General features: G+C 42.2%; 1 protein-coding gene across 1 annotated transcript; it reads left to right on the forward strand.

Moving 5' to 3' along the window:
* The first annotated feature begins 241 nt into the window (after positions 1–241).
* On the forward strand, positions 242–15,940 carry FRG1 (FSHD region gene 1). The gene is made up of 9 exons (XM_073341879.1): positions 242–401; positions 942–1,009; positions 2,895–3,017; positions 7,371–7,428; positions 7,693–7,807; positions 8,197–8,301; positions 10,901–10,992; positions 11,726–11,836; positions 12,975–15,940. Exons 1-9 carry the CDS (start codon positions 340–342, stop codon positions 13,009–13,011), a joined length of 771 nt encoding a protein of 256 aa, XP_073197980.1. The 5' UTR covers positions 242–339; the 3' UTR covers positions 13,012–15,940.
* Positions 15,941–24,170: the final 8,230 nt, after the last annotated feature.

Consider the following 24,170-nt stretch of genomic DNA (forward strand, 5'->3'; position numbering starts at 1 on the left):
GACATTAGGTCTAACACCCTGCAAGGTGGAAGGGGCCCAAGCCCAAACGTCTACATGGTAATCAAACAGCGCCTTAGTCAGAGCCCCAAGCACCGGAGGCGGCTGGCGTGGTCCCGCCCTGGGTATCTAATTGCAAACTCACAACACCCGCCCGAAGGGGGCGGGACCAGCCGGGTGAGAGCAGGGGCTTCGCTTTCCCACTGCGCATGTGCACACCACTCGCACGCGTTGCCTAACGGCCGGCCGTTCCCATTTGTCCCTCGGCGGCCCCCGTTGGAGTTGCGGGAAGGCGTGGACGTTGTGTCCGTGCCGCTACGCGGCGGCCTCTGTGGTTCAGCAATGGCGGAATATACCTGCGTGAAATCCACCAAGCTCGTTCTCAAGGGGACGAAGAAGAAAAGGTGCGAAGTGGCCGGGACGTTCCGCCCCCCCCCGACCCCCCCGCATTGGTCGCCCACGCGCCGCGATGAGCCCCGCTCCCCGGCATGGACAGGCCGGTCCGTCTCTGTCTGCTGCTCCCGGGCGGGGGCCCTGCCCGGGGCTCGCTCCCCAACCGTGAAGTCACCGCGCGCCCTGGCCCCCGCCCCCGCCCCCGCGTGACCGCGCTCGTTCCGGGGTAAAGCGGCCCTGGCTCGCTGTAGCTTCGACTGACTGGGGTCAGGTGTGAACTAAACCCCAGCGAGAGCGTCCACACGGCGTCGTGCCTGGTTTTGAGTAAAGCGGTTTAAAAACCGACTTCTGAGATGGGTACAACGTGAGCCTGCTGACAGCTCGGTCTGCAGAGCCCAGGGCTGCCCTGTCAGAGCGGAGGTTTGTCCTGGTGACCCGCCCCTCTCTCCTCCTCCCGTGTTACTGTGTATTAGTGGTGGTGGTCCAGAGACACACGGTTAGTTAGGGAAGGCTTATTATTTAGCCGTTTTTGCCATTGTCTCGCTTTGCAGTAAGAAAAAGCACAGAGATAAGAAAAGAAAAAGAGAAGAAAATGCAGAAGATCAGCTTGATATTGTTGGTGAGTGGGCTTTCAAGGATGTGCACACCAGTATAGAAGTAAAGATAAAGACAGGAAAAGTTAGGGTGTTTGTTTTGTTTTGTTGTTTGGGCTTCTGGCATGAATACAAAACACTTTTGCATTGACTATTTGTACATGTCTGCAAACCTATAAATCATAGTCCTTGTAGTCAAGAAAAATACATAAATGACTGTTTAAAAAATCTGTATAGAAATCTTTTTTTATATGGGGTAGAAGGGAGGTCTGATGTCCAATAGCCTCTGTTTCTCTACACACACTATGCTCTCTTGGCTGCTTCCAAAAAAGAGGAAAAGGCCATTCTAAGTTTAAGGCTACAAATAATCTTTCCAACAGCTAAGTCTAACTTCTAATTGCAGTGTGTCACATCATAAGTCAAAAAGGGTATTTGGTGTTTGTCATTTATTTGCTTTAAAGTGAATGATGCAGAACACTTTTGTTCAACTTCTGGAATACTTGTAGATTGTTTTACTGCAAGAGCAAAATAAACCTAAATATAATTATCAATCAAGGCTTCACAGCAAACTACCTAAACAGTAGGAGCTTATCATGCTACTACATATTACTAGATAAGATCTATTTCCTACCCAGACCAAAATCTGCATCTCCTCGTGGATGTCTAGCCATCAGCTGAAGCTCAACATGGCTAAAACAGCTCTTAATCTTCCCTCAATGCCCTTTCGGCACTGCTTCCTTTTTCACTCAGGCACATAACCTGGGCATCATCTTCAACTCAAACCTCTCTCTAGATCCTCATATTTAAGCTATCTTGCAGATTCTTTCTGAGAAACTTCTCTAAGATATAGCCCATAGACAATGTTTCAGAAGTAGTGTGCTGAGTCTTCATTTATTCACTCTAACTTAAGGTTTCACGTGCCAGTAATACGTTTTAATGTTTTTAGAAGGTCTCTTTCTATAAGTCTATAATATATAACTAAACTATTGTTGTATGTAAAGTAAATAAGGTTTTTAAAATCTTTAAGAAGCTTCATTTAGAATTAAATTAAAATGCAAACCCCCCCCCCTTCCCCCCGGACTGGTGGCCAGGACCCTGGCAGTGTGCGTGCCACTGAAAATCAGCTCGCGTGCTGCCTTTGTGCCTTAGGTTGCCTATCCCTGATATAGCCTTTCCTATCCATCCATGCAGCTATCGCTGCATCTTGATCACTGGAACATCCTTTTCTCTTTTTAACATCTGTAACAAATGAAATCTTGTCCCATTCATATCCATTCAGAATGCTGCTGCAAAGATCATATTCCTAGCCTGTTAGTTTGACCATATCATCTTTCTCTTTGCAACACTCCACTGGCTCTCCCATCTCTAGCATATCAAATATAAGCTGCTTCTCTTCACTTTCAAAACGCTGCACAGTGTATCCCAACTCTACCTATAATTTCTCATTCACAGTTGAGATGTTGATTCACACCTCTGATCTGCCATTGATGCCAACCTCTATCACCCACTTATTAAACTTTCAAATAAGCACCCTAATGCTTTCTCCCGTGCTGTCCCTCATGCTTAAGAGCATTTCCCACAAACATCGTTATCCTCCAAACCCTTTCCTTTGCCGTGACACCTACAAAAAGACTGAAGACAGTTAAGTTGCTGGTATGCTGAGACCACTGCCTATCCTGCTAATGAATACTGTCTTGGTTCCTTGTACTCCCCTGTCTGTCTGTATCCATCTGTTGTCAGTTGCAAGTTCTTTGAGGCAGGGACCGTCATTTTGTTCTGTACAACACATAGTCTGATGGGGTTCTGATCCATGATAGGGCTCCTACGTGCTATGTTAATTCAAATAATAATAGTATTTGGCTAAAATCCAGTTGTAAGTGTGCTATGTTATTTCATTTTCTTATATTTTAGGAAGCTGGTGGGCAGTAAAAAATTTTGGTGAAATCACAGGAACTGTAGCAATAGAACTGGACAAGGGAGCCTATATCCACGCTCTTGACAATGGCCTTTTTACACTTGGAGCACCACATAAAGGTTTGTATCAGAAAAAGAAAAATTTTGCAGTGTCGAGGTATGAAACATATTTTGCAAAGTGGAGAGTGTTTGTTGAAGACAATAACCTAAAGATTTTTTTATAGTGATGCTAGTTAATATACATAATACAAAATATCATCCTATATGGCACAGCCAAGAGGATAACTGAATCCTAATGACTGACCACTAATTAATTTTTCTAAGCCAGTCTTGATGTTTTCTTTATACATGCAATTCAGTTCCTTTCCTGATGCTCAATTTCCTTGTATAAAAGTCCTTTTTCTACAATAAAACCTGGATTGATTAGAAGAGCTGAGAGGCGGTGGGTTGCTCCATGCCACCGTCCAAGCTCTCTGGGGGCTTTCATCTGCTTCCTGTTCGGTCTGGAACTGTTCCCTTGATGCTGAAGACATCAGTTCCTCGTTGGATTGTGGACCTAGGCTTGGTCCCCCTGGAAGCGATGTAGGGGATGGGGCTGTTTCCGCTTGACTGTGAACCGCTTTCTGCTGGTGCACTACATTGGGTTTCAGGCTCCGGTTGAGCCTCTTGTGTAGGGTTATCGGCTGCTGCCGGTGCAGATTCGGTGGGGCCCTTTGGTGTTGGGGTTGCAAGTACTGGATTCAGTGCTGGCACTGGTTCTGGTGCTGGTTGTTCCGCAGGTTTCGGCTCTGGGTCTGGCTCTATCTGGGTCTCTGGGACTGGATCCACTACTGCTGTTGCAGACGTTGACATGGGGTCCGGTTCCATCACCTCTGACTGGGTACTGGTAGAAGTTTCCGGAACAGAGCTAGGCGTGACGGCTTGCTTAGCCTGGCTGTGGGTGACCATTCCCACCCTCTTGGCTAGCTTCACATGATTGGCCAAGTCTTCTCCCAGCAGCATGGGGATGGGATAATCATCAAAAGTCTACGTTCCTGACCAGCCCTTGTACTGGACAGGCAACTTGGATGTAGGCTAATTGAAAGAGTTGGACTTGAAGGGTTGAATTGTCACTTGGATCTCTGGGTCGATTAAATTGGGATCCACTGAGGAAGTATGGATAGCCGACACTTGTGCTCCGGTGTCCTTCCACGCTGTGACCTTCTTCCCGCCCACACTCACAGTTTCCCTCCGATCCGAGGATATCTGGACCTGAGGACCTCTGGTGTGATTCCGGTGCAATGAACTGTAATCTGTTGGGGTTCTTGGGGCAGTTGGCCTTTACATGCCCCGGCTCATTACATTTAAAACATCGTCCAGCTGACGGGTCACTGGGGCGAGGTGGGTTGCTGGAGAACGGTGTGGCAGGACGATAAGGTGTCTGGAGTGTTCCTTGGGGTGTAGTTGGAGCCTTGAGCTGCCCCCAGTAGTAGGGTGTGGTCTGAGGTTGTCCCTTCTGGTATCCGCTTCAACTGCAACCAGGATTGTTCCTCTCTCCTCCCTCCAACCATTTTGTTCCGGTTTGCCCCTTCTGATATTTGCCCTAACTGCTACTAGTTTTTTTCTTTTCTGCCACCTCCACCCATTTGGCTCTAATCTCTCCTGCCTCGATTACAGTTGTGGGCTTTCCATCTGTATCTTTTTATTTCCTCAAGAATACCCTCTAAGAACTGCTCCATTTGCATTAGGAAGGGCAACTTTTCTGGACAGTTAACGCTTGCTCCTGATATCCAGGCATCCCAATGTTTCACAATGTGGTAGCCATGTCGAGTAAATGACATGTCTGGTTTCCACCTTAGGGCTCTGAACCCCCGACAGGAATGCTCGGGTGTTATCCCCATTCTGACTCTCGCCTGGGTTTTAAACAGTTCATATTTGTTCATGTGTTCCTTAAGCATTTCAGCTGCCACCTCGGCTAAGGGTCCACTGAGTTGCGGCCTCAGCTCTACCATGTATTGGTCTGTAGAGATGCTGTACCCAAGGCAGGCCCTTTCGAAGTGTTTTAAGAAGGCCTCGGTATCATCGCCTGCCTTGTACGTGGGGAACTTCCTGGGATGAGAAGCGGTACCTGGAGAAAGATTGCTATTCTGCTGAGCCTTTGTCTTCTCCATCTCCAGTGCATGCTTCCTCTCTTTTTCCTTCTCCTCCAGTTCTTTTTCCTTTGTCTCCGTAGCTCTGCTGCGGGCAGCCTCTCGTTTTTTTTCTGCCTCTTTCGCTGCCTCCAGTTCTCTCCTTTGGGCAGCCTCTTTGTTTTTTTCTGCCTTGGTTTCTGTCATGTTTGCCTCTCTGTTTTTAACTAACTTTACACCCGAGAGTTAGAAATCAAACAAACAAAAACACTTGGCTTGTCAAAAATATAGGTTGTGCTGTAACCTGATACCGATGTTCTCTGATAGTTTTCTCAGCCGACAGAAAAATCCTTTGTCTCCAGACAAATAGACAGAAAAACCCTCTAATTGTTCTTGGCTAAAAAAAAACAAAAAAACCCGACCTCTTCAGGTCTGTGAAGAACTTGTGAATTTCCTTGCAGGAGGTTAACTACCCTGCCTTTAGATAGAGAAAACTGCAGCTCACAAAAGCAAGCTCCCTTTTGTTATGCTTGTTGCTTTGTCCCCTTTTACAAAACCCTTTAAAATCTTTTAAAATTCTTCTGTGTTTTTGGTTCAAAAAAAATCTCAAAATGATTTCAAATAAATCCCACCACTCTGCCACCATGTCAAGTTTCCTTCCACACTCTGAACTCTAGGGTACAGATGTGGGGACCTGCATGAAAGACCCCCTAAGCTTATTCTTACCAGCTTAGGTTAAAACTTCGCCAAGGTACACACTTTTACCTTTTTGTCCTTGAACCTTTATGCTGCCACCACCAAAGCGTCTAACAAAAATAACAGGGGAAGTGCCCACTTGGAAACGTCTTTCTCCCCCCTTCCCTCCTCACCCCCCCAAAAAATATCCCCGCAAGCACTACACCCCCTTTTCTGGGGAAGGCTTGATAAAAATCCTCACCAATTTGCATAGGTGAACGCAGACCCAAACCCTTGAATCTTAAGAACAATGAAACAGCAATCAGGTTCTTAAAAGAAGAATTTTAATTAAAGAAAAAGTAAAAGAATCACCTCTGTAAAATCAGGATGGTAAATACCTTACAGGGTAATCAGATTCAAAACATAGAGAATCCCTCTAGGCAAAACTTTTTAAGTTACAAAAAGACACAAAAACAGGAATATATATTCCATTCAGCACAGCTTATTTTATCAGCCATTTAAACAAAACAGAATCTAACGCATATCTAACTAGATTGCTTGCTAACTCTTTACAGGAGTTCTGACCTGCATTCCTGCTCTGGTCCCAGCAAAAGCATCACACAGACAGAGAGGACCCTTTGTTCCCCCCGCCAGCTTTGAAAGTATCTTGTCTTCTCATTGGTCATTTTGGTCAGATGCCAGCGAGGTTAACTTTAGCATCTTAACCCTTTACAGGTGAAAGGGTTTTTCCTCTGGCCAGGAGGGATTTAAAGGTGTTTACGCTTCCCTTTATATTTATGACAACATGTAATTCAGTTCCTTTCCTGATGCTCACCTGTATGTTTAGGCCTTTAACAAGGTGGAAAGCACTATCGCTCTTGTAAGTAACCATGCAAAACCAGAATGAGGGTCCTGGTCTAACTTTAGTTTCTCTTTTTGTCTTATAAAAAGAGAAACTAAAGTCAGACTAGGACCATCATTTACCAACCAACAACTCCCACTCCACGTCAAAGGGTGCTGACTAACCCTCCTATACCTGTAATTGTTATGTAGATGTTCTGTGGAGGTGGCCTGGTAACTGGTCTTTCCCTCACTCTGAGAGTGAGAGAGGTACTGCTCAAGTAGGGAATCCCTGTTCTGGAAGCAGAGTGAATTTGGATGTATTTCAACCCCAGAGTAAGGTAATGGCCAGTCCAGGAATGGTGGCAGTATATCATTCCCGCTGTTGCAAAAGTGATGGTGGCTTTTAAAATACTGAATTCTAGTCATGCGCTCAAGTAAAACAGTGCAAGTACATTTTCTTAGGAGAAGCTTATATAATGCATAGGCTGAGATTCACAAAGCAATTCAGTGGATTTAGATTCACATTTTCCATGAATAGTTATAAATTCTCAATCCTAAATTTGTTGGGGGCAGGGATAGTCTTTATTTGTGTCTTGTAGAATGCTAACCATATACTGTAAGTGCTTAGATAACTCCTATAAAACTCTTCTTTGCTTTTACAGTGTTTGGATACTCTTCTGAAAATTTATGTCAATATCTGGCCCCGCATTATAGCCTTTTCCTGTATTGTATACTGATCATTCTTGTGTAATCTATCATCTTTATTTAAACTTAGTGTCATAAATTCAAAAATTGTATATCTAATGCTTTATACCTAATAATAATTTTCAAAAAAAATGTCTTTCAGAGGATGATGGCCCTAGTCCTCCTGAGCAGTTTACAGCAGTAAAGTTGTCTGATACCAGGTAATTTCTCCAGTGGATTTTTGAAAAATTTGATGTTGTGCAGTTTTTACTTCAAGAATGTCCATAAGGTCTCATTTAGACTGCTATATGTGATCTCTTACCCTGAATCAAAGCTAATTATCCCTCCCTTAAAATCTCCTTTATTGTAACATCTAGCTCTTAGAAGTATAGCTAAAACCAAAATACTGGACCTCTTTGATATATTGAATATTTTACAGAATGTTTTAAAGTTAAAACACTATCTTTTTTCCTCATTTCTCTAAGAATTGCACTGAAGTCTGGCTATGGCAAATACCTTGGCATAAATTCAGATGGTCTTGTTATTGGACGATCAGATGCAATAGGATCAAGAGAGCAATGGGAACCTGTCTTCCAAGATGTAAGCCATCTCTAATATTAACTGCAGGTGATGTTCTTGGTAAAAATTGTTGTTTTAAACTTAACATTAATAGTGCTAATGGGATACTCTTCCATGCAAGTGGTAAAACAATGACATGACAGGTATTGCAAAATTATAAAGAATAGTTAATTTGTAAGTTGCAGTTGGGTACATTACTGTATTTTTAAAGACTTTAAATCAAAATGTTTTTCTGGTTTTGGCAGCAATATACAATGTAAGAGTAAAAGAGAGAGCAGATTGCCAAGGGTGGCTACTAAGAATTCCTTAGACATCTGTGGTGTCTTCTGGAGTATTCTAGAATTCTTATAATTTTAAGGCATGTCTAAAATTTGTTAACAGTACTAACTTAAATGGTGGTATTTTAACAGGGGAAAATGGCTTTATTAGCAGCAAATAGCTGTTTTATCACCTGTAATGAAGAGGGAGATATAGAAGCCAAAAGTAAAACTGCAGGGGAAGAAGAAATGATAAAGGTAATTTGTGTGTGATATATTCTCTATACTTATCAGCTTGAATGCTATAGTGGAAAATGCAAAACCTATGTACTATCCATAATATTTATGGAACAAACATTCTAACATCGTAAGTTTACATAATACCTTTCATCATGAATTTTTCTAATTCACTTTACAAACTTCATATTAAGGAGCATCTTCATTCATCACTGAATTATGGACCTCTCCAAGGTCATATGGGGCAGCTTTTCAACAAATCTGCTGCCTAACCATTTAAGATGGGAAGAGAGTTATACTCATTGGAAATTGCAGGTAGGCAGAATACTCAACAAAACTGGCTTATGCCAAGTAACCAGGATTGCAAACTCCTTACTCTTGTGCAAATGCCACAAGATCTCTGACCACAAGTGGTCACTGTCTTTTTTGGTCTGAACAAATCAGATTGTAGTTCTGACAGCAAACTGCTCTCTAATAGTATGCTAGATTATTTGTTCAACACTTGCTCAGAAGTGTACCACCTCCTCCTTGCCAGTAACTGACAGCAACTTGGGTTTTCCTTGGCAATGTCGGGTGCAAGTACTAGATGTCCCTGGTTTGTACAAACAAGACTATCACAGTTTCTAATAGAAAAGCACTTAAGCTCCATCTATAATTCAACATCAGTTAAATTAGAAATGCAATATATTGTCACTCCTGGACATTAAAGGAGTAAAAAAAAAAAAATTCTTGTCTTGATTTCTAGTTTCTAAAATCCCATAAACTTAATCTAAAACTTGGTATATAAAATTTGCTAAGAACTCAGTCTTGTAAGATTGTACAATTTAAATAGGAGTCTCCAAGTCCTCTTTCATCTTGCCAAGTACAGATGATGATGTTTTAATTGCATATATAGCAAAGCATTAACTGTTTCAGAACATGACACCACGCCCCATATAATTCATAGAAATACTGTTATGATAATGGCATAATTAAGATGTATTTTATGCAAGATGAGTCATGTGAGATACCATTGGAAAGGTTATGATTTACTGAATATGATTATCATATTTGTATTCATGTACATTTTTGTATCTGAAGTTAGGAATATTGTCTATACACCTATTACAAATGTGTTTACACCTGGGGAACACGCACTAAACAATGCAGTCGGTCTAGTTGCTGGCTGGAAAGGGCCATTTGGAAAAACAGTAGGTCTTTGAAGATATCCCACCCTCCTGGAAAGCCTTCCTGTGGACTCTGCAAATAGACTTTTAAGTTATGGCTGCAGGGTCATGTGATCAAGTCACCTGACTCCATGATAAAATCAGTACTTTTCCACTGGCCAGGAGTGGGAATCACTGGAAGACAAAGGATTCCCACCATATGTAAAACCTATTTAAGGCAGGAGAGTGACATAATTGTGGTTCATTCTTCACTGAATCCCTGCCCAGGATGACTGCTAGAAACATCTAAGGGTATGTCTTTATTAGCAACGTACGGCAGCGCTTTAACGTGGCTGTGTAATCATGGCACCAGCGCTGGGAGAGAGCTCTCCCACCATTGTAAAAAAACCACCCCCATGAGGGGAGTAGCTACCAGCACTGGGAGTGCAACTACCAGCTTTGGTGCACTGTCTATGCTGCCACTTTACAGTGCTGAAACATGTAGCTCTCGGGGGTGTTTTTTCACACCCCTGAGTGAGAAAGTTGCAGTGCTGTAAAGTGGCAGTGTAGACAAGGCCTTAGAAACAAAGACTTGGGGAATGAGGAGGAGGAGCTGAGCCCAGGTTGGGAGGGTGTCTTGTCTGTGAAAGAAATTCCTGGAGTTTTAAGCTGCAAGCAAAAGCAGCTTGCTTTCAAGAACCTCTGCAATCTGCTTAAAACAACATTTAGTTTCTTTAGTACCTTAAGCTTAGCTTGCGAGTTTGTTTTATTTACTCAGTAATCTGCTTTGATCTGTTCACTATCCCTTATAATCACTTAAAATCTATCTTCTGTAGTTAATTTTGTTTTTGTTTTCTCTAAAATCCAGTTTGTGGAATTCATAACGGGGCCAAAAAGCTGTGCGTATCTTCCTCCACATTGAGGGAGGGAGCGAATTTCATGAGCTTATACTGTACAGTTCTCTGTGCAGCACAAGACAATTTTGGGCTTACACTCCAAAGGGGGGTGTGCACTTGAGTGCTGGGCAAAGTGTGTATCCTGGAAGGGAGCTTGAGAGTCTGTCACAGCAGCACAGTGTAAAGGGAACCCAGTTCCAAGTGGCACCCTGGGGGAACCAGTCACAACATGAATCGTGGCTAATCCCTTAAATGTAGTGTTTATTACTGTAGATTCAGAATATATTTTGTTTGTATATTCAAGAAATATGTGAAATGTTGTTTAGTGTTTGTATGTTTTATATATACAATTTCAAGGTAGGAGCAAAGGCTTTATAAAACCAGAATAGAATAGAATCAACTTTTTTGTTAAGAGATCTTTGTCATATCCTAAGAAGCTGTTAAACTGAAAAGACCTACTCAAAAATTCAATGCTTTTCATATCCTGAGTGCCAGGAGAAGTTGGAATGTGTTTAGTTTTTTCTTACTATCAATTGTAGTTCGTATAATGTATATTTTCTATTTTCCCCTAATAACTAGATCCGTACTTGTGCTGAAAGAGAAGCTAAGCAGAAAGATGACATTCCAGAAGAAGACAAAGGAAATGTTAAACAATGTGAAATCAATTATGTGTATGTAATTGAAAGCTATTTAGCTGCCAGCCTTCTACATCTAAAATAAACTATCCATTTCCGTATCTGAGCACAAGGGATTCCCATCTCCCCTTGTTTAAAACAATCCTGACCCACCATCCTTCTAGTCAAATGAAATTCTCTTCAGAGTCCTGTCAGCACTGCACATTAACAACCCAAAGAGGTTCCTGCTGAATGACAGTCTTCCCTCTCAAAGGCGGGGAGGCTAGTCTATCTTCCCTCCCCCCCCGCCCTGCCCCGAGGAGCTTGGGGCTGGCCAAAGCCACACCATGCCTTCCCTTCCCAGGCCCAGCCCGCCCAGGGGAAAAGCATCTGTTAGAAGACTGTTTCGATATGCCCCATGCAGGTTCTGGGGCAGCCGAGGAGGCCATACCACCTCCTCAGCCGCCCTGGCACCTGCATGGGGCATAATAAAGCAAAAACTTCACCACCAAACCCCGCAACCAGGGGTCCGGCAGGTGTGGCAGCAACACCCCTGGCCTATTGTACCCGCCACCCATGATCTTAGAACACAGACTGTCTGAATAGGTTGTACCCACAACACTCAGTGTAACATGTGAGACCATTACCGATTCTCTTACATCTTATTCTACTTTTAGGCCACGAATCTAGCCCAGGAATTGAACTTTGAAATCCTTGCACAACTATTGCATTTTATTATATAAAGTTCCAATAGAACTGGAGCTATTTTCACCCTCTTTATTGGTTGCAGAAAGAAGTTCCAAAGTTTCCAAGATCGTAAACTCAAAATAAGCCAAGAAGACAGTAAAGCTCTCAAAAAAGCTAGAAAAGAAGGCACTTTCCATGAGACGTTGCTGGACAGGTATTTTCAAATCCAAATAATTCCAGCTGTTAATTAAATGAAAGCTATTGACAGATAAATCTGTGATATACCTGGAATGCTAAAGACAACTAGAGTTAAGATTGCCTAAATGTTCTCACCATAGTCCATTTTCTGCTGCCTGTATATTTTTGAAACTCGCCTTTTTCAAGCCTGCCTGGTTTCTACCTGAAAGAAAACTTTTATGGAAAGCTTGAGCAAAACTCGTTTAGTCAATTGAGTACAAGGAGAGTGGAGAACAATAATACTGTATTATAAAAGCAAAATTCTTACATTTATTTTTTTCAACAACCCTGACACCAAAACAAGGATAGAAAGTTGCATTTTTGTAGGGAAATAGCCATTATTAAGGATTCTTTTCACATTGTTTAGTGAAAACTACTCTTGGTTTGACCAAGCTATGAGGGTGTGAGAATAGCACTTTGTACAGGTACAGTATTTGGGGAATGCAGAATATTCCAAGCACTACTTACCAGCTTTCTAAGCAAAAGAAAGCTGTACTGTATACCTATAAGTAATTAACTCAGCTGTGAAAAACATTGAGAAGAGCTGATGCCACTACTGTACAATTGTTACGTCGATTTAAGGCATTAGGGTTCCATAGGAGCCCTGCCCCATTGCATTGACTTGTGCAACTGAAAATTTTATTAACCTGGCGTAATGTTTTCTGTGATGTTCGCTGTGTATGCCAATGAAGCCTTTCCTTGTTAAGTGTGATGTGGCATGCCAGAGATGGTCCAGCCAAATAGTTTTTGACTATGGAATCATTTTTGTTTACATTCCCTGTCTTTAAAAAAATTCTATTAAAAAAAAAAAGTAAAAGATTAAGGCTTCGTGATTCAGAAACCAGAAAACTCCAAAATTTTAAGGTTGCATGTGCGACCAGTGGGCATATTCCTCACGGCTCTAATGCAAGAGCAAATACTAGCTGTACAAAGTAACAAAGCCAACAAACAATTCAGAAGTACTAACAGGCCTCTAATGTCATTTGCCAATGTTCCAAAGTTAAGTAGAAGCAAATGTTATAACAGCCTCCCCGTATGTCTTGTAACTATCACACTGTTGAAATGTATGTGGCTTTTGTGTAACCTAAATTTTGTCTGTCTTCTCTTTCATATAGGCGAGCAAAATTGAAAGCTGATAGATACTGCAAGTGACAAAAACAATTGGCTTGTTTGCTTGCTTTTATATCCTTTGGTTGTCCAACTGAACATACTATCTGAATAAGACATTTTGCAAATGTGACTTTATTTATGCAAAGACTTTTTTGTTCCTTCTTCTCATTAGAGTTAGTATCTAGTGTCACTCTGCATAAGAATTTGTCATTATTCTGATGGAATGCCATTTAGTTTATTATAAAACTTTACACGGTATTGAAATTTGGTATGCAGAATTTTATCCAAAAGCAAATAGCTTTAGCAAATTGAATTGTTGAAGGTTGAGAGAAGCAACTCAGTAATCTGAAGGTCATGATTAATAATCACGAAGAGAAGAGCTGCATACAAAACCAAACTACAAAGTTGCCCTGACCAATTGTACTTTCATTGGATAAATAAATTTTATCAAACTAATGTCTCTCTGAACATATGGGACTGAAGTCTCAGCTTGACTTCAGTGGAGCAATGCTGCCTGATACCAACTGAGGATCTAGAATGGTTTTCAACATTTATAGAGAACAGTGGGTCTGTAAACATTAAGCGAATGTTTGCATAAACTATGTAGTTGAAAAACAGTATGGGGAAATGAAGAAAAGGCTGTCAGAAATGTAGAAATTGAGGTTCTTCATGAGAAAAGGAAACCCTTTAATTACCCATATGTTGCTGATGGTTTTTATGTTTTCAAATTTTGCTAATTTAAAGCTGTTGGATGGACTTGTTTCTATCTTTTAAAGTAAAAATGTTAAAGAATGTTTAAAATGCAGATACTGTGCATTCCTAATAACTATTACATAGAATGCTGTTTGCTATTTATGCTTGTTACCAAAATTTTATTTTAATAAAAACCGTTTATAGGAACTATTCCAACTGTACTGATTGTAACACCACCTTCACAATTCAGCTCTAACCTGTCGTCAAAAAGTATTTGGTTACCAGGCTCAGCCTTTTCATCTCAAGTCTTACTTCTAGTGAAGGCCATAATTTAAGTTACCTACATGCAACGTGTAGTCTATGCTGGTTTTTGTGGTTTTAAATTTGGAGCGTGGAATTGCCTATAACCTAAAGCAGGGGTAATTAATAGGGAGACCACGAGCCAAATCCAGACCGCCAAACACTTTTAATTGGGCCCCCAAAATATTTTTATCTGGCATTGGGACCTTGACTATATCTTGACCAAGAAATTTGGACCTTGACAAAAAATAGACTACGCCTGACCTGAGGCATAAAAATGGGATCATTAAAAGAACAGGTAGAGTCTGAGCATAAATACCCATCAGCATAAGGCTGAAAGACAGCACCGCCAGTTTAAAGTGGTGTCACTTCATAGCCAGCCTATGTGAAAATGAAACAGGGTGAACTTAATTGCCTATATTCAGAACAAGTTATAACTGGTGCTGAAGCCAAGTTAAGAAAGAATTGCAGTAGTAGAGCTGTATACACATGAGAGTATGTGATGCTGGTGTCAGGGACTCATAAGACAAACAGGTGTATAGCTTGTGCAGATTTATATTGCTGAAAAACTCACGTTGCACACCATTTTATTATCCCTCATCACATGAAAAGCTAACTGATTATTTACTGTATCAGGACTCAGACTGGTGCTTGGGAAAGTTTACTGGTTCTGTGCTAACTAAGCACATTGATTGTTGGCTCTCCAACATGGTTTTAATGCCAGGAATCGAATGTTTTATTTTATACTATTAAAAAGATAAAGGATCCAAGTTTTAGATAATATAGAGCAATGGAATCCAACTCTTAGTTTTTTAGAAAATATATATATATTTAAAAAAATAAAAACCATAGCACTTGTCCATTGTATTATCACCTACTTTTTATCCCTTGTTGCTGTTTGTCTAGACGTACCAGATCATGCCATTTACCTTCATGCAGAGGGGACTCTGCACCTAGGTCTCCCTCATGGAAGGATGGGAACCATAAGCTGCACTGTTCCCCTGTGTCCCCAGTCCTGAAGAAAGCCCTCTGCAGGTCTGAGAAATCATAAGAGCTAGGGACGTGCTTGGGAATGCACATCCTCCTGCCCATGCTGCAGGGATCTCACATGAAAGTTAATATAACGTGGGGCTATATCCCTCCTGTTGGGAAGTAGCTTTTCAAGGGGAATCTGTCACAAGGTTCATTTGCTGCTGCGCTGCCAAGAAGTCGGAGGGAGGGTCAAAAGACTTTCAGAGCTGCTGTGGAGTCAGAGGGCCTCCATGCATATGGCTTTTGCCTCCATGTAGATCTCAGCAGATCTACTTAGTCCACAGGGTGGTCAAACTTATTACTCAACAGAAAAATAGGCAGAAACTCTGCCATTTTTCCTTCCCAAGCCTTTTTGTGTGAGATTTTGCCTGAGAAGAGGACTTGTCTACATGAGGAAATTTACAGCCATGCTACCAATATAATTATACTGGTATAATTTCCCATGAAGACAAGCCTTTAAATAGTAAGTTCACTGGAAGGCACATAAGACCTATGAGGTTGATAGAAATAAGTTAGAATACAAAGAAGTTAACTTAAAGCAAGGGCCGTAGCCATGCCAAGCTGTAAGAATGACTAATAATATGATAAATTAATCAGAACAACAAGAGAAATTGCCATCACTTTTGTCTATTTCATTCAGTAACCTGTATCTGACAGTATCAACTAACAGATGCATCAAAGATGAGTGCAAGAAACCTCACAGTAGACAATTGTGGTCGAACCTGACCTTCAGAAAAGTTTCTCCTTAATCTCTGTTACCTATGGCCTGAAGTATGAGGGTTTATAGCCTTTCCTAAACATAACTCTAATGCTGGACATTTGCTTTTACTATATAAATGTCTAATCCTTTTTTGTATACAGTGACCTGAAGAAGAGCTCCATGTAAGCTCAAAAGCTTGTGTCTCTCCTTAACAGAAGTTGGTCCAATAAAAGATTCTCTCACCCACTTTGTGTGTCTGATTGTTTTCTAAATATTGTTCAGCTCAGCCATCTCAATATTGTTTAGGAATGAGTCTGTCTTAAGTTATGTTGTCAGGTGTTGGGGTTTTTTTTAGTATTTGCAGGTATCAGTTTTGAATTTGTTGCTTTCCAATTTCACTGAACATCCCACTTGTTCCTGGATTGTGAAAAAGGATAAATAGGAGCATTCAGTTTATCTTTTCTGGGCTATTTGATTGTATAGTACACTTCCATTATATCACCTGTCATTTGTGTCCTCTCTAAATGAAGCAGTTCTGGTCTTTCAATTCCTCATCCATACAAAATCCTGCCATGATCTAATCATATTCATCACGCATGTCTGAATTTCTGTTTCTGCCACGTTGTTTTGAGGTAGGGTAACTAAAACTGAACACAGTATTCCAAGTAAGGAGAACTATAAGCTTGATGTAATGGTGTTATGTTCTCAGTATTGTTCTTTCTTTATGCATCCTAATGTATTTTCTTTTGACAGTTGCTGTAGAGCAGTGGCTCTTAACCTTTCCAGACTACTGTATCCCTTTCAGGAGTCTGATTTTTCTCTTATGTACCCCAAGTTTCACCTCCCTTAAAAATTACTTGCTTACAAATCAGACATAAAAATACAAAAAAGTGTCACAGCTACACTATTACAGAAAAATTGCTTACTTTCTCATTTTTACCATATAATTATAAAATCAATTGGAATATAAACATACTTACATTTCAGTGTATAGTGTATAAACAAGTCACTGTGTATGAAATTTTAATTTGTACTGACTTCACTAGTACTTTTTATGTAGCCTGTTGTATAGTTAAGCAAATATCTAGATGAGTTTATGTACTCCTTGGAAGAGTTCTGTGTACCCCCAGGGGTACGCGCAGCCCTGGCTGAGAACCACTGCTGTAGAGCACATTGAACTGTCCATGCTGACACTTGTGTCTTTCTCTCTCTCTTTTTTTTTTTCCACTATCTTGCATTTTGTCAACAAAAAATTTTCATCTGATCTGGTGCTGCCCATCTACCTAGCTTTGTTAGGTCCCTCTGACGTTGCTCATAGTATTCTGCGGGCTTGACTAAACTCTAGAATTGTGCCACCTGTAAATTCTGCAGTATCACTTTTCACCCATTTTACGAAGATAATTTAAAAATATATTGAACTCCAGTCCTTGTACAGAGCCTCATGTCACCCTACTTTAACCTTTTACCATGTTGAAAATTGGTCTTTCATTTCTATTTTTTATTTCTACTTTATGGCAGTATTTTACCTACCAGAGTAAGCTACCCCAGAGAGTTTGCAGATCATTTAGAGTGAAACAAACAGTAGTCATGTAGTTACCAAACATGTTCCGTGTTTCTCTAATTTTTTCACGAACTTCACATGAAATTACATCCCTCCCTTCACATACGGTTCTTAAGGCCCCATCCCTCCCACACCTACACAGACACACATCATGTACAACGTGTTTCTGTTTGGGCTAACTGTAGGATTGCATATGAGAATTTGGCTTGAGTCCTTTGGGACACCACCCTAAGAAAAACTGAAGAGGCGTGTAAAGCCTTAGTCAAGCAGTAATGCAAATCACATACTGCTGCTGAAGCCTTAGAGACATGGTATGCATTGGTATGTTACAGAGATAACGCCCCATAAATGCAAACAAAAAAAAGATGCTTATGTAATTAGTGGATAAACAGTTTTTGTGAATGAGTTCAGACATTTTATATAAAGCTTACCACATAATGAGATCACTATCTGATTTTTTAAAATAAAAAGCTTAGCTATGCCAATCTCTACATGACTAGCAAAAGCCCAATGTACATGGTTGTTTTAAAATGTAGAAATAAAGACCAAATAGCCATTTACAGTGTGTCTGGTATTACTACCGATATTTTTCAATTGTCTACAATATAAATCAGGCACAGGCAACCAAATAAAACACTGTTAGGTAATGAATTCTCAAAAAGTTGGCAATTGTTAGTCTTAGAGAATTTTTAAAATAAATGCTCAGTTCCTACTTTAAAGTGTGTTTGTGGTCTTAAAATTGACTATAAGCTACTGCACAAGTCTGCTTCATTTAATGACAAAGTTAAAATCATCAATGAATATGTGTCAGTGTGAGATTGGAATCTTTTTAATAGCATCGACTGGAGCCACTCGGGCCGTATTCTCCTCACACTCCTGTATGAGGGCATAAAGGGCAGGGCAGCTGTGACCCTCCACCAGTTCCCTCTTACTGCCCAGTGTAGGGAGACAATCTGGTAAGTTTCCAACACGTTTGTTCTTAGCTTCAGAAAAACCTTCAGAACTCTGATTGCCTGACAGGACTGCTGTGAATGACACTGTCTGAACTGAATATTGGACCTGAAAAAGAGCTCTGTGGTGCTTGAAAGTTTGTGTCTTTAACTAACAGGAGTCGGTTCAATATGAGAGATTACCTCACCTACCTTGTCTCTGGACTGAATACAAACCCTCTTGTACAGGGCTCGATATGATGGATTCAAACCTCTTCTGTTTAGGAAAGTCCCATATAGAGAATGCTAGCAAAACTCAGTAACACTGACCTGCCCAGGTATAGCCATATGTGCTGGGAGGGTATAAAGAGAAAAAAAAAACAATTGCTGAATAACGAAGCAATTCTTTTGTGAGTGATCCATACGTTGTTTCCCAAACAGAAAAAAGATTATTAATAGAGAGCCTGTAATACGGAACTGATAAGCCTCCCTATTACTTAGGGTTAAAACTTTGGTGTCCTCTTTGATTCCTCTCTTTCCTTCACACAAAATCAAAACCTTTGTTAAATCCTATCATTTTTTCTTCTATGATATCTCTAAATGTAGCCTTTCTTCCATCGTTGCGACTCAGACTCCTGTCTATACTTTAGTACCTTATGCAAGAAAAGTTGTCCATTCTTAGCCCTGGTCTACACTACGGGGTTAGGTTGAATTTAGCTGCGTTAGGTCAATTTTAAAATGAATGCATCTACACAACTAATCCCATTCCATTGACCTAAAGGGCTCTTAAAAATGACTTTTGTACTCCTCCCCAGCGAGGGAAGTAGCACTAAAATCGACCTTGCTGAGTCGAATTTGTGGTAGTGCAGATGCAATTCAACGGTATTGGTCTCTGGGAGCTATCCCAGAGTGCTCCAATGTGACCGCTCTGGACAGCACTTTGAACTCCGATGCACTAGCCAGGTACACAGTAAAAGCCCCAGGAAATTTTGAATTTCATTTTCCTGTTTGGTCAGCGTGGCGAGCTCAGCAGCACAAGTGACCATGCAGTCCTCGCAGAATCGCAAACAAGCTCCAGCATGGACCGAAAGGGAGACACTGGATCTGATTGCTGTATGGGGAGAAGAATCTGTGCAGGCCGAACTTCGATCAAAAAGAAGAAATGCTAATATATATGCCAAAATCACACAGGGCATGGTGTAGAGAGGCTACAACAGGGACACACAGTAGTGCCACATGAAAGTTAAGGAGCTCAGGCAAGCCTACGAAAAGACAAAGGAGGCAAACAGTCGCTCTGAGTCAGAGCACCATACATGCCACTTCTATTATCAGGTGCATGACATTCTAGGTGGGGACCCTACCACTACCCCACCACTGTCCGTGGACACCTGCAAGGGGGGCGTCTCACACAACAAGGAGGAGGATTTTGTGGATGAGGAAGAGGAGGAGGAGAATGTGCAGCAGGCAAGCGGTGAATCCATTCTCCCTGGCAGCCAGGATCTTTTCATCACCCTGGAGCCAATACCTCCCAAGGCGGGATCCCCGACCCTGAAGCCGGAGAAGGCAGCTCTGGTGAGTGCACAGATGTAACTACAGTACAGCGTTTAAAAGCAATAGTGTTTAATGTTTGATTTGCCCTGAACAATTGGGATGCATTCATGACCAGTACAGCTACTCGAAAAGTAGCTGTTAACGTGTCTGGAGATGGAGCGGGAATCCTCCTGGGACATCTCCATGAAGCTCTCCTGGAGGTACTCTGAAAGCCTTTGCAGAAGGTTTCTGGGGAGGGCTGCCTTATTTCATCCTCCACAGTAGGACACTTTACCACGCCAAGCCAGTTGCAAGTATTCTGAATCATTGCAGCACAAAGTATGGCAGCGAATGGTCCTGGGTTTTGGTCGCATTCAAGCAACATTCGGTCTTTATCTTTCTGTGTTAGCCTCAGGAGAGTAATGTCATTCATGGTCACCTGGTTGAAATAGGGTAATTTTTGTAAGGGAACAGTAAAAGGACCCCATTCATGCTGGGTTGTTTGCACCTGGCTAAAAGGGATCATCCAGGAGAATAGCCACGTGGCGGGGGAGGGGTGAAGGGATCATCCCAGAGAATAGCCACGGCTTGGGGTGGGGGAGGTGTGTGCTGCACATCCACCCGAAAACCACAGCCCCTCCTTTTAAATGTGAAACCCAACCGGCATTGCTTGGAAAGGATGGCGCTGCAGTTTGAAACCATTCCCACATGTTATGAAGGCGTAAGAAGCCAACACCTCGTACCCTTTGGCTTACTATGGCTGCCTGGAAACTGAATTCTGTTGCCCAGCTGTGTGTGATGTATCACCATACCGGCAGGCGCTCAATATAAAAGGCAAAATGCGACCTTGTACCTAAAGTACATGTGCTGTCTGCTGTAAATTGCTTGATTCACTGTGAAAGAGTCTCCCTTTTGTTCTCAGAAATGTATCATCTTAAATTTTAATCTCCCTTTTTATCTCCCCCCAGGTGCAAATGTTTCTATGCTCCCCCTCTCATCTCTGTCCGTGAGGTTAGCACAGATTAGAAGGCAAAAAAAACCTGACTTACGATGACATGTTTTCCAAGCTCATGCAGTCCTCCCACACTGACAGGGCACAGATTAATTCATAGAGGCATTCAGTGGCAGAGGCCAGGAAAGCATTAAGTGAGTGCAAAGCGCAGAGGCAGGAGGTGATGCTGAGGCTAATGGGGGAGGAAACGGACATGATGAAGCATCTGTTGGGGCTGCAGGAAAGCCAACAAGAGCACAGAGCCCAGCTGTATCCATTGTATAACTGCCTGCCCTCCTCCCCAAGTTCCATATCCTCCTCACCCAGACGCATTGAGAAGTACCCCTGGTGGTTTATATACTGGTTGGCAAGGTGGTCCGGTGCCAAGATAGGGATATGTGTTCCGTCTATCACCCCACCACAGTTAGGGAACCCCATTGCAGCAAAGCCATCCCGTATGACCTGCACGTTTCCCAGAGTTACTACCCTTGATAGCAGAACGTCAGTGATTGCACTGGCTACTTGGATCACAGCAGTCCTCACAGTAGACTTGCCCACTCCACATTGATTCCTGACTGACCGGTAGCAGTCAGGAATTGCAAGCTTCCACAGGGCGATTGCCACTCGCTTCTCAACTGTCAGGGCAGCTCTCATCTTGGTATTCCTGCGCTTCAGGGCTGGGGAAAGCAATTCACAAAGTTCAAGGAAAGTGGCCTTATGCATGCGAAAGTTTCACAGCCACTGTGAATCATCCCATACCTGCAACACTATGCGGTCCCACCAGTCTGTGCTTGTTTGCCGGGCCCAGAATCAGTGTTCCACTGTATCAACCAGCCCCACTGCCACCATGATGTCCCAATTGCCACAGCCCGTGCTTTCAGGAATGTCTGTGTCCATGTCCTCATCACAATCGTCCTTGTGCTGGCGTCTCTTAGCCTGGTTTTGAACATACTCCAGGATAATGTGTGAGGTGTTTACAATGCTCACAACAGCAGCAGTGAGCTGAGCGGACTCCATGCTTGCCGTGGTATGGCGTCTGCATGGGTAACCCAGGAAAAAAGGTGCGAAACGATTGTCTGCCGTTGCTTTCACGGAGGGAGGAAGGAAGGGGCGACTGATGACATGTACCCAAAACCACCCTCAGCAACGTTTTTACCCCATCAGGCATTGGGAGCTTAACCCAGAATTCCAATGGGTAATGGAGACTGCGGGAACTGTGAGATAGCTACCCACAGTACACCGCTCCGTAAGTCAATGCTAGCCATGGTATTGAGGACACACTCCGCCGACTTAATGCACTTAGTAGGGACATACATAATCAACGGTATAAAATCGATTTCTAAAAATCGACTTCTATAAAATTGACCTAATTTTGTAGTGTAGACATACCCTTAGATAATACAATAACTATAGTATCTTCTTATGGTCTGCCCTCTGTAGCCAGACAGCCAGCCCCCCCCCCCCCCCCTCAGACCAGCATTGCTGGAAATACAGGAGGAAGCCGGAACAGGGCACTTAACATATATTCCAGCACAGCCTTTGAAGCTGTGAAAGCACAGGTGTGCTGCTACAATGTGCCTCTGGGAACAGATACCACGATTAAGCTCACAGCAGGCAGAGGCCCTGTGACAGACATGGCTCTTAGCCCCTACTAAATAGCGTGATGCACACACACCAACATCCTAGGTGGGAAAATATTTACCCTGATAAAAGAAATGTCCAGTAGTCGACACTTACTGTTTCTCTCCCTTGCAAGTGTAAACTACTCTTGCGAGAGCTGGCGTCACCCCGACAGACCAGCCTCAATTTGGCATAAGAAAGGAGAAAGAGAATAAAGGAGTACAGAGGTATAAGTAGGGGACCTACAGCACCATGATTTTTGAGTGCTTTTCACTATCTATCTGCTGGTCAGATAAGTGACAGCCTCCCAAGGCTTCTGCAGCTAAGAGGGTCCCTACGCCTTGTCCCTTATTCGTCTTTCCGCGGAATTGAGTGACCGATCCTGGTTTGGCACCGCTGGAATCGAGAGATGCAAGGAGGGTAAGAAGCACCCACACCTGATCTCCTATCTTTAGTGTACACATATTTTGAAATAGAGCTCTATACTTTGTTTTCTTTCTTTGGGATTGTGGCTTCAGTTTTGTAACTTGTTTGTGTGTGTAACATCTCTACATTTAAATAAGTAGGCACTAGCAATTTTGTAACCACATGATTAGAATCTAGCTTAATAAATTTTGGTAACCATTTGTGCATAAGCCTGACTTGTTTTCTCTGGTTTACTGTAAAGCAGCCAACACAATTAAAGAACCTCAGCCGTTTTGGCTCTAAAGCCTGGCCATTAGGTGAGAGTACTAAGAGCCTAGCGTTGAGTTGTGCCGCCTCCACGGGGCAAACTCTTGGGGCACCTGTCAGTCAATCCTGGCTGCCCGCTGCGAAGGAGCTCTGAACTCTAGCAGTTAAAGTCACGGGTGTGGAGAGGCTCTTAGTGCTGCCATTGGGGCACCTGTCAGTCAGTATTGACTGCCCGCTGCGAAGGAGCTCTGAGCTCTAGCAGTTAAAGTCACGGGTGGTTAGGACCTTGGGGCATCCGTCAGCCTAGCCCGGGCTGCCCGCCGCGAAGGGACAGTGCGTCCTAGCGGTTAAAGTCACGGATGGTATAAACGGGCATAGCTGGCACCTCACCAAACATCCTTGGCCGTCCGCTAACACCCTCCCTTGATACCATCTAACTTTCATGCTGTCCTGATCTCATCATATATGTCCCTTTACTCCTTCTGTAATAAAAAATTAGTTCTATTGGAAAGTAATAAATATGCACCATTGTAACTAGCTACAGTAAGTATAGCACTTTGATGATATTCATGTTCTGAAGGAGTTAAAGTTTTCAGCACATGCTCCTCTTTTATCTTAATATTTTGTTGTTACACAGCCCAACTAGTAGCTATTAGTCTAATGTGGAAGCAACCTAAGTGACAACATCTGTATAATGCACAATATTTTTTTTCAAAGGAGTTTTGCCGTGGAAGAATTTGGCCCACTTCATCTGAGGTTGGAGCTAAGTTGTAGTCCTAGTTTGATTTAGGAATCTTATATAAGAAAAACAGTAATACATCCTTAACCTATATGTACCAAGGTTATCTGCATTAACTGCATACTTGAAAACTGGAAACCAGATGTTCAGCTATTCTCTCTTGTTGGCATTGATGCAAGTCAGTTTTCCCATGGAAATGGTGTAATATACTTTTGTAAGCTAGCAAGATTAAGTTGGCTGGTCTCTTTTCTTCCAGTAGACCAAAACAATGCATCCAGCTACCACCAGTAAATATGAAGCTAGTGTTCTGCCACATGCAAGGTATATTCCCTTCCACCCCCAATGAGGACACCCAAGTAGAAGGACAGGTAGCCACCAAAGAAAGTAGTGTAGGTGATTTTCTGTACATTAGGTACTAAAACAAGCTTCCAGAG

The sequence above is a fragment of the Lepidochelys kempii genome, chromosome 4 (genome assembly GCF_965140265.1).
Source record: "Lepidochelys kempii isolate rLepKem1 chromosome 4, rLepKem1.hap2, whole genome shotgun sequence".
NCBI lineage: Eukaryota > Metazoa > Chordata > Testudines > Cheloniidae > Lepidochelys > Lepidochelys kempii.

What these genes read in the sequence shown, in the direction of transcription:
- FRG1 (XM_073341879.1), top strand. Translation starts at nt 340, where the DNA reads ATGGCGGAATATACCTGCGTGAAATCCACCAAGCTCGTTCTCAAGGGG. An exon ending in ACTTGGAGCACCACATAAAG is followed by an intron (nt 3,018 to 7,370) that starts GTTTGTATCAGA and finishes AATGTCTTTCAG; the next exon opens with AGGATGATGGCCCTAGTCCT. An exon ending in GTAAAGTTGTCTGATACCAG is followed by an intron (nt 7,429 to 7,692) that starts GTAATTTCTCCA and finishes CATTTCTCTAAG; the next exon opens with AATTGCACTGAAGTCTGGCT.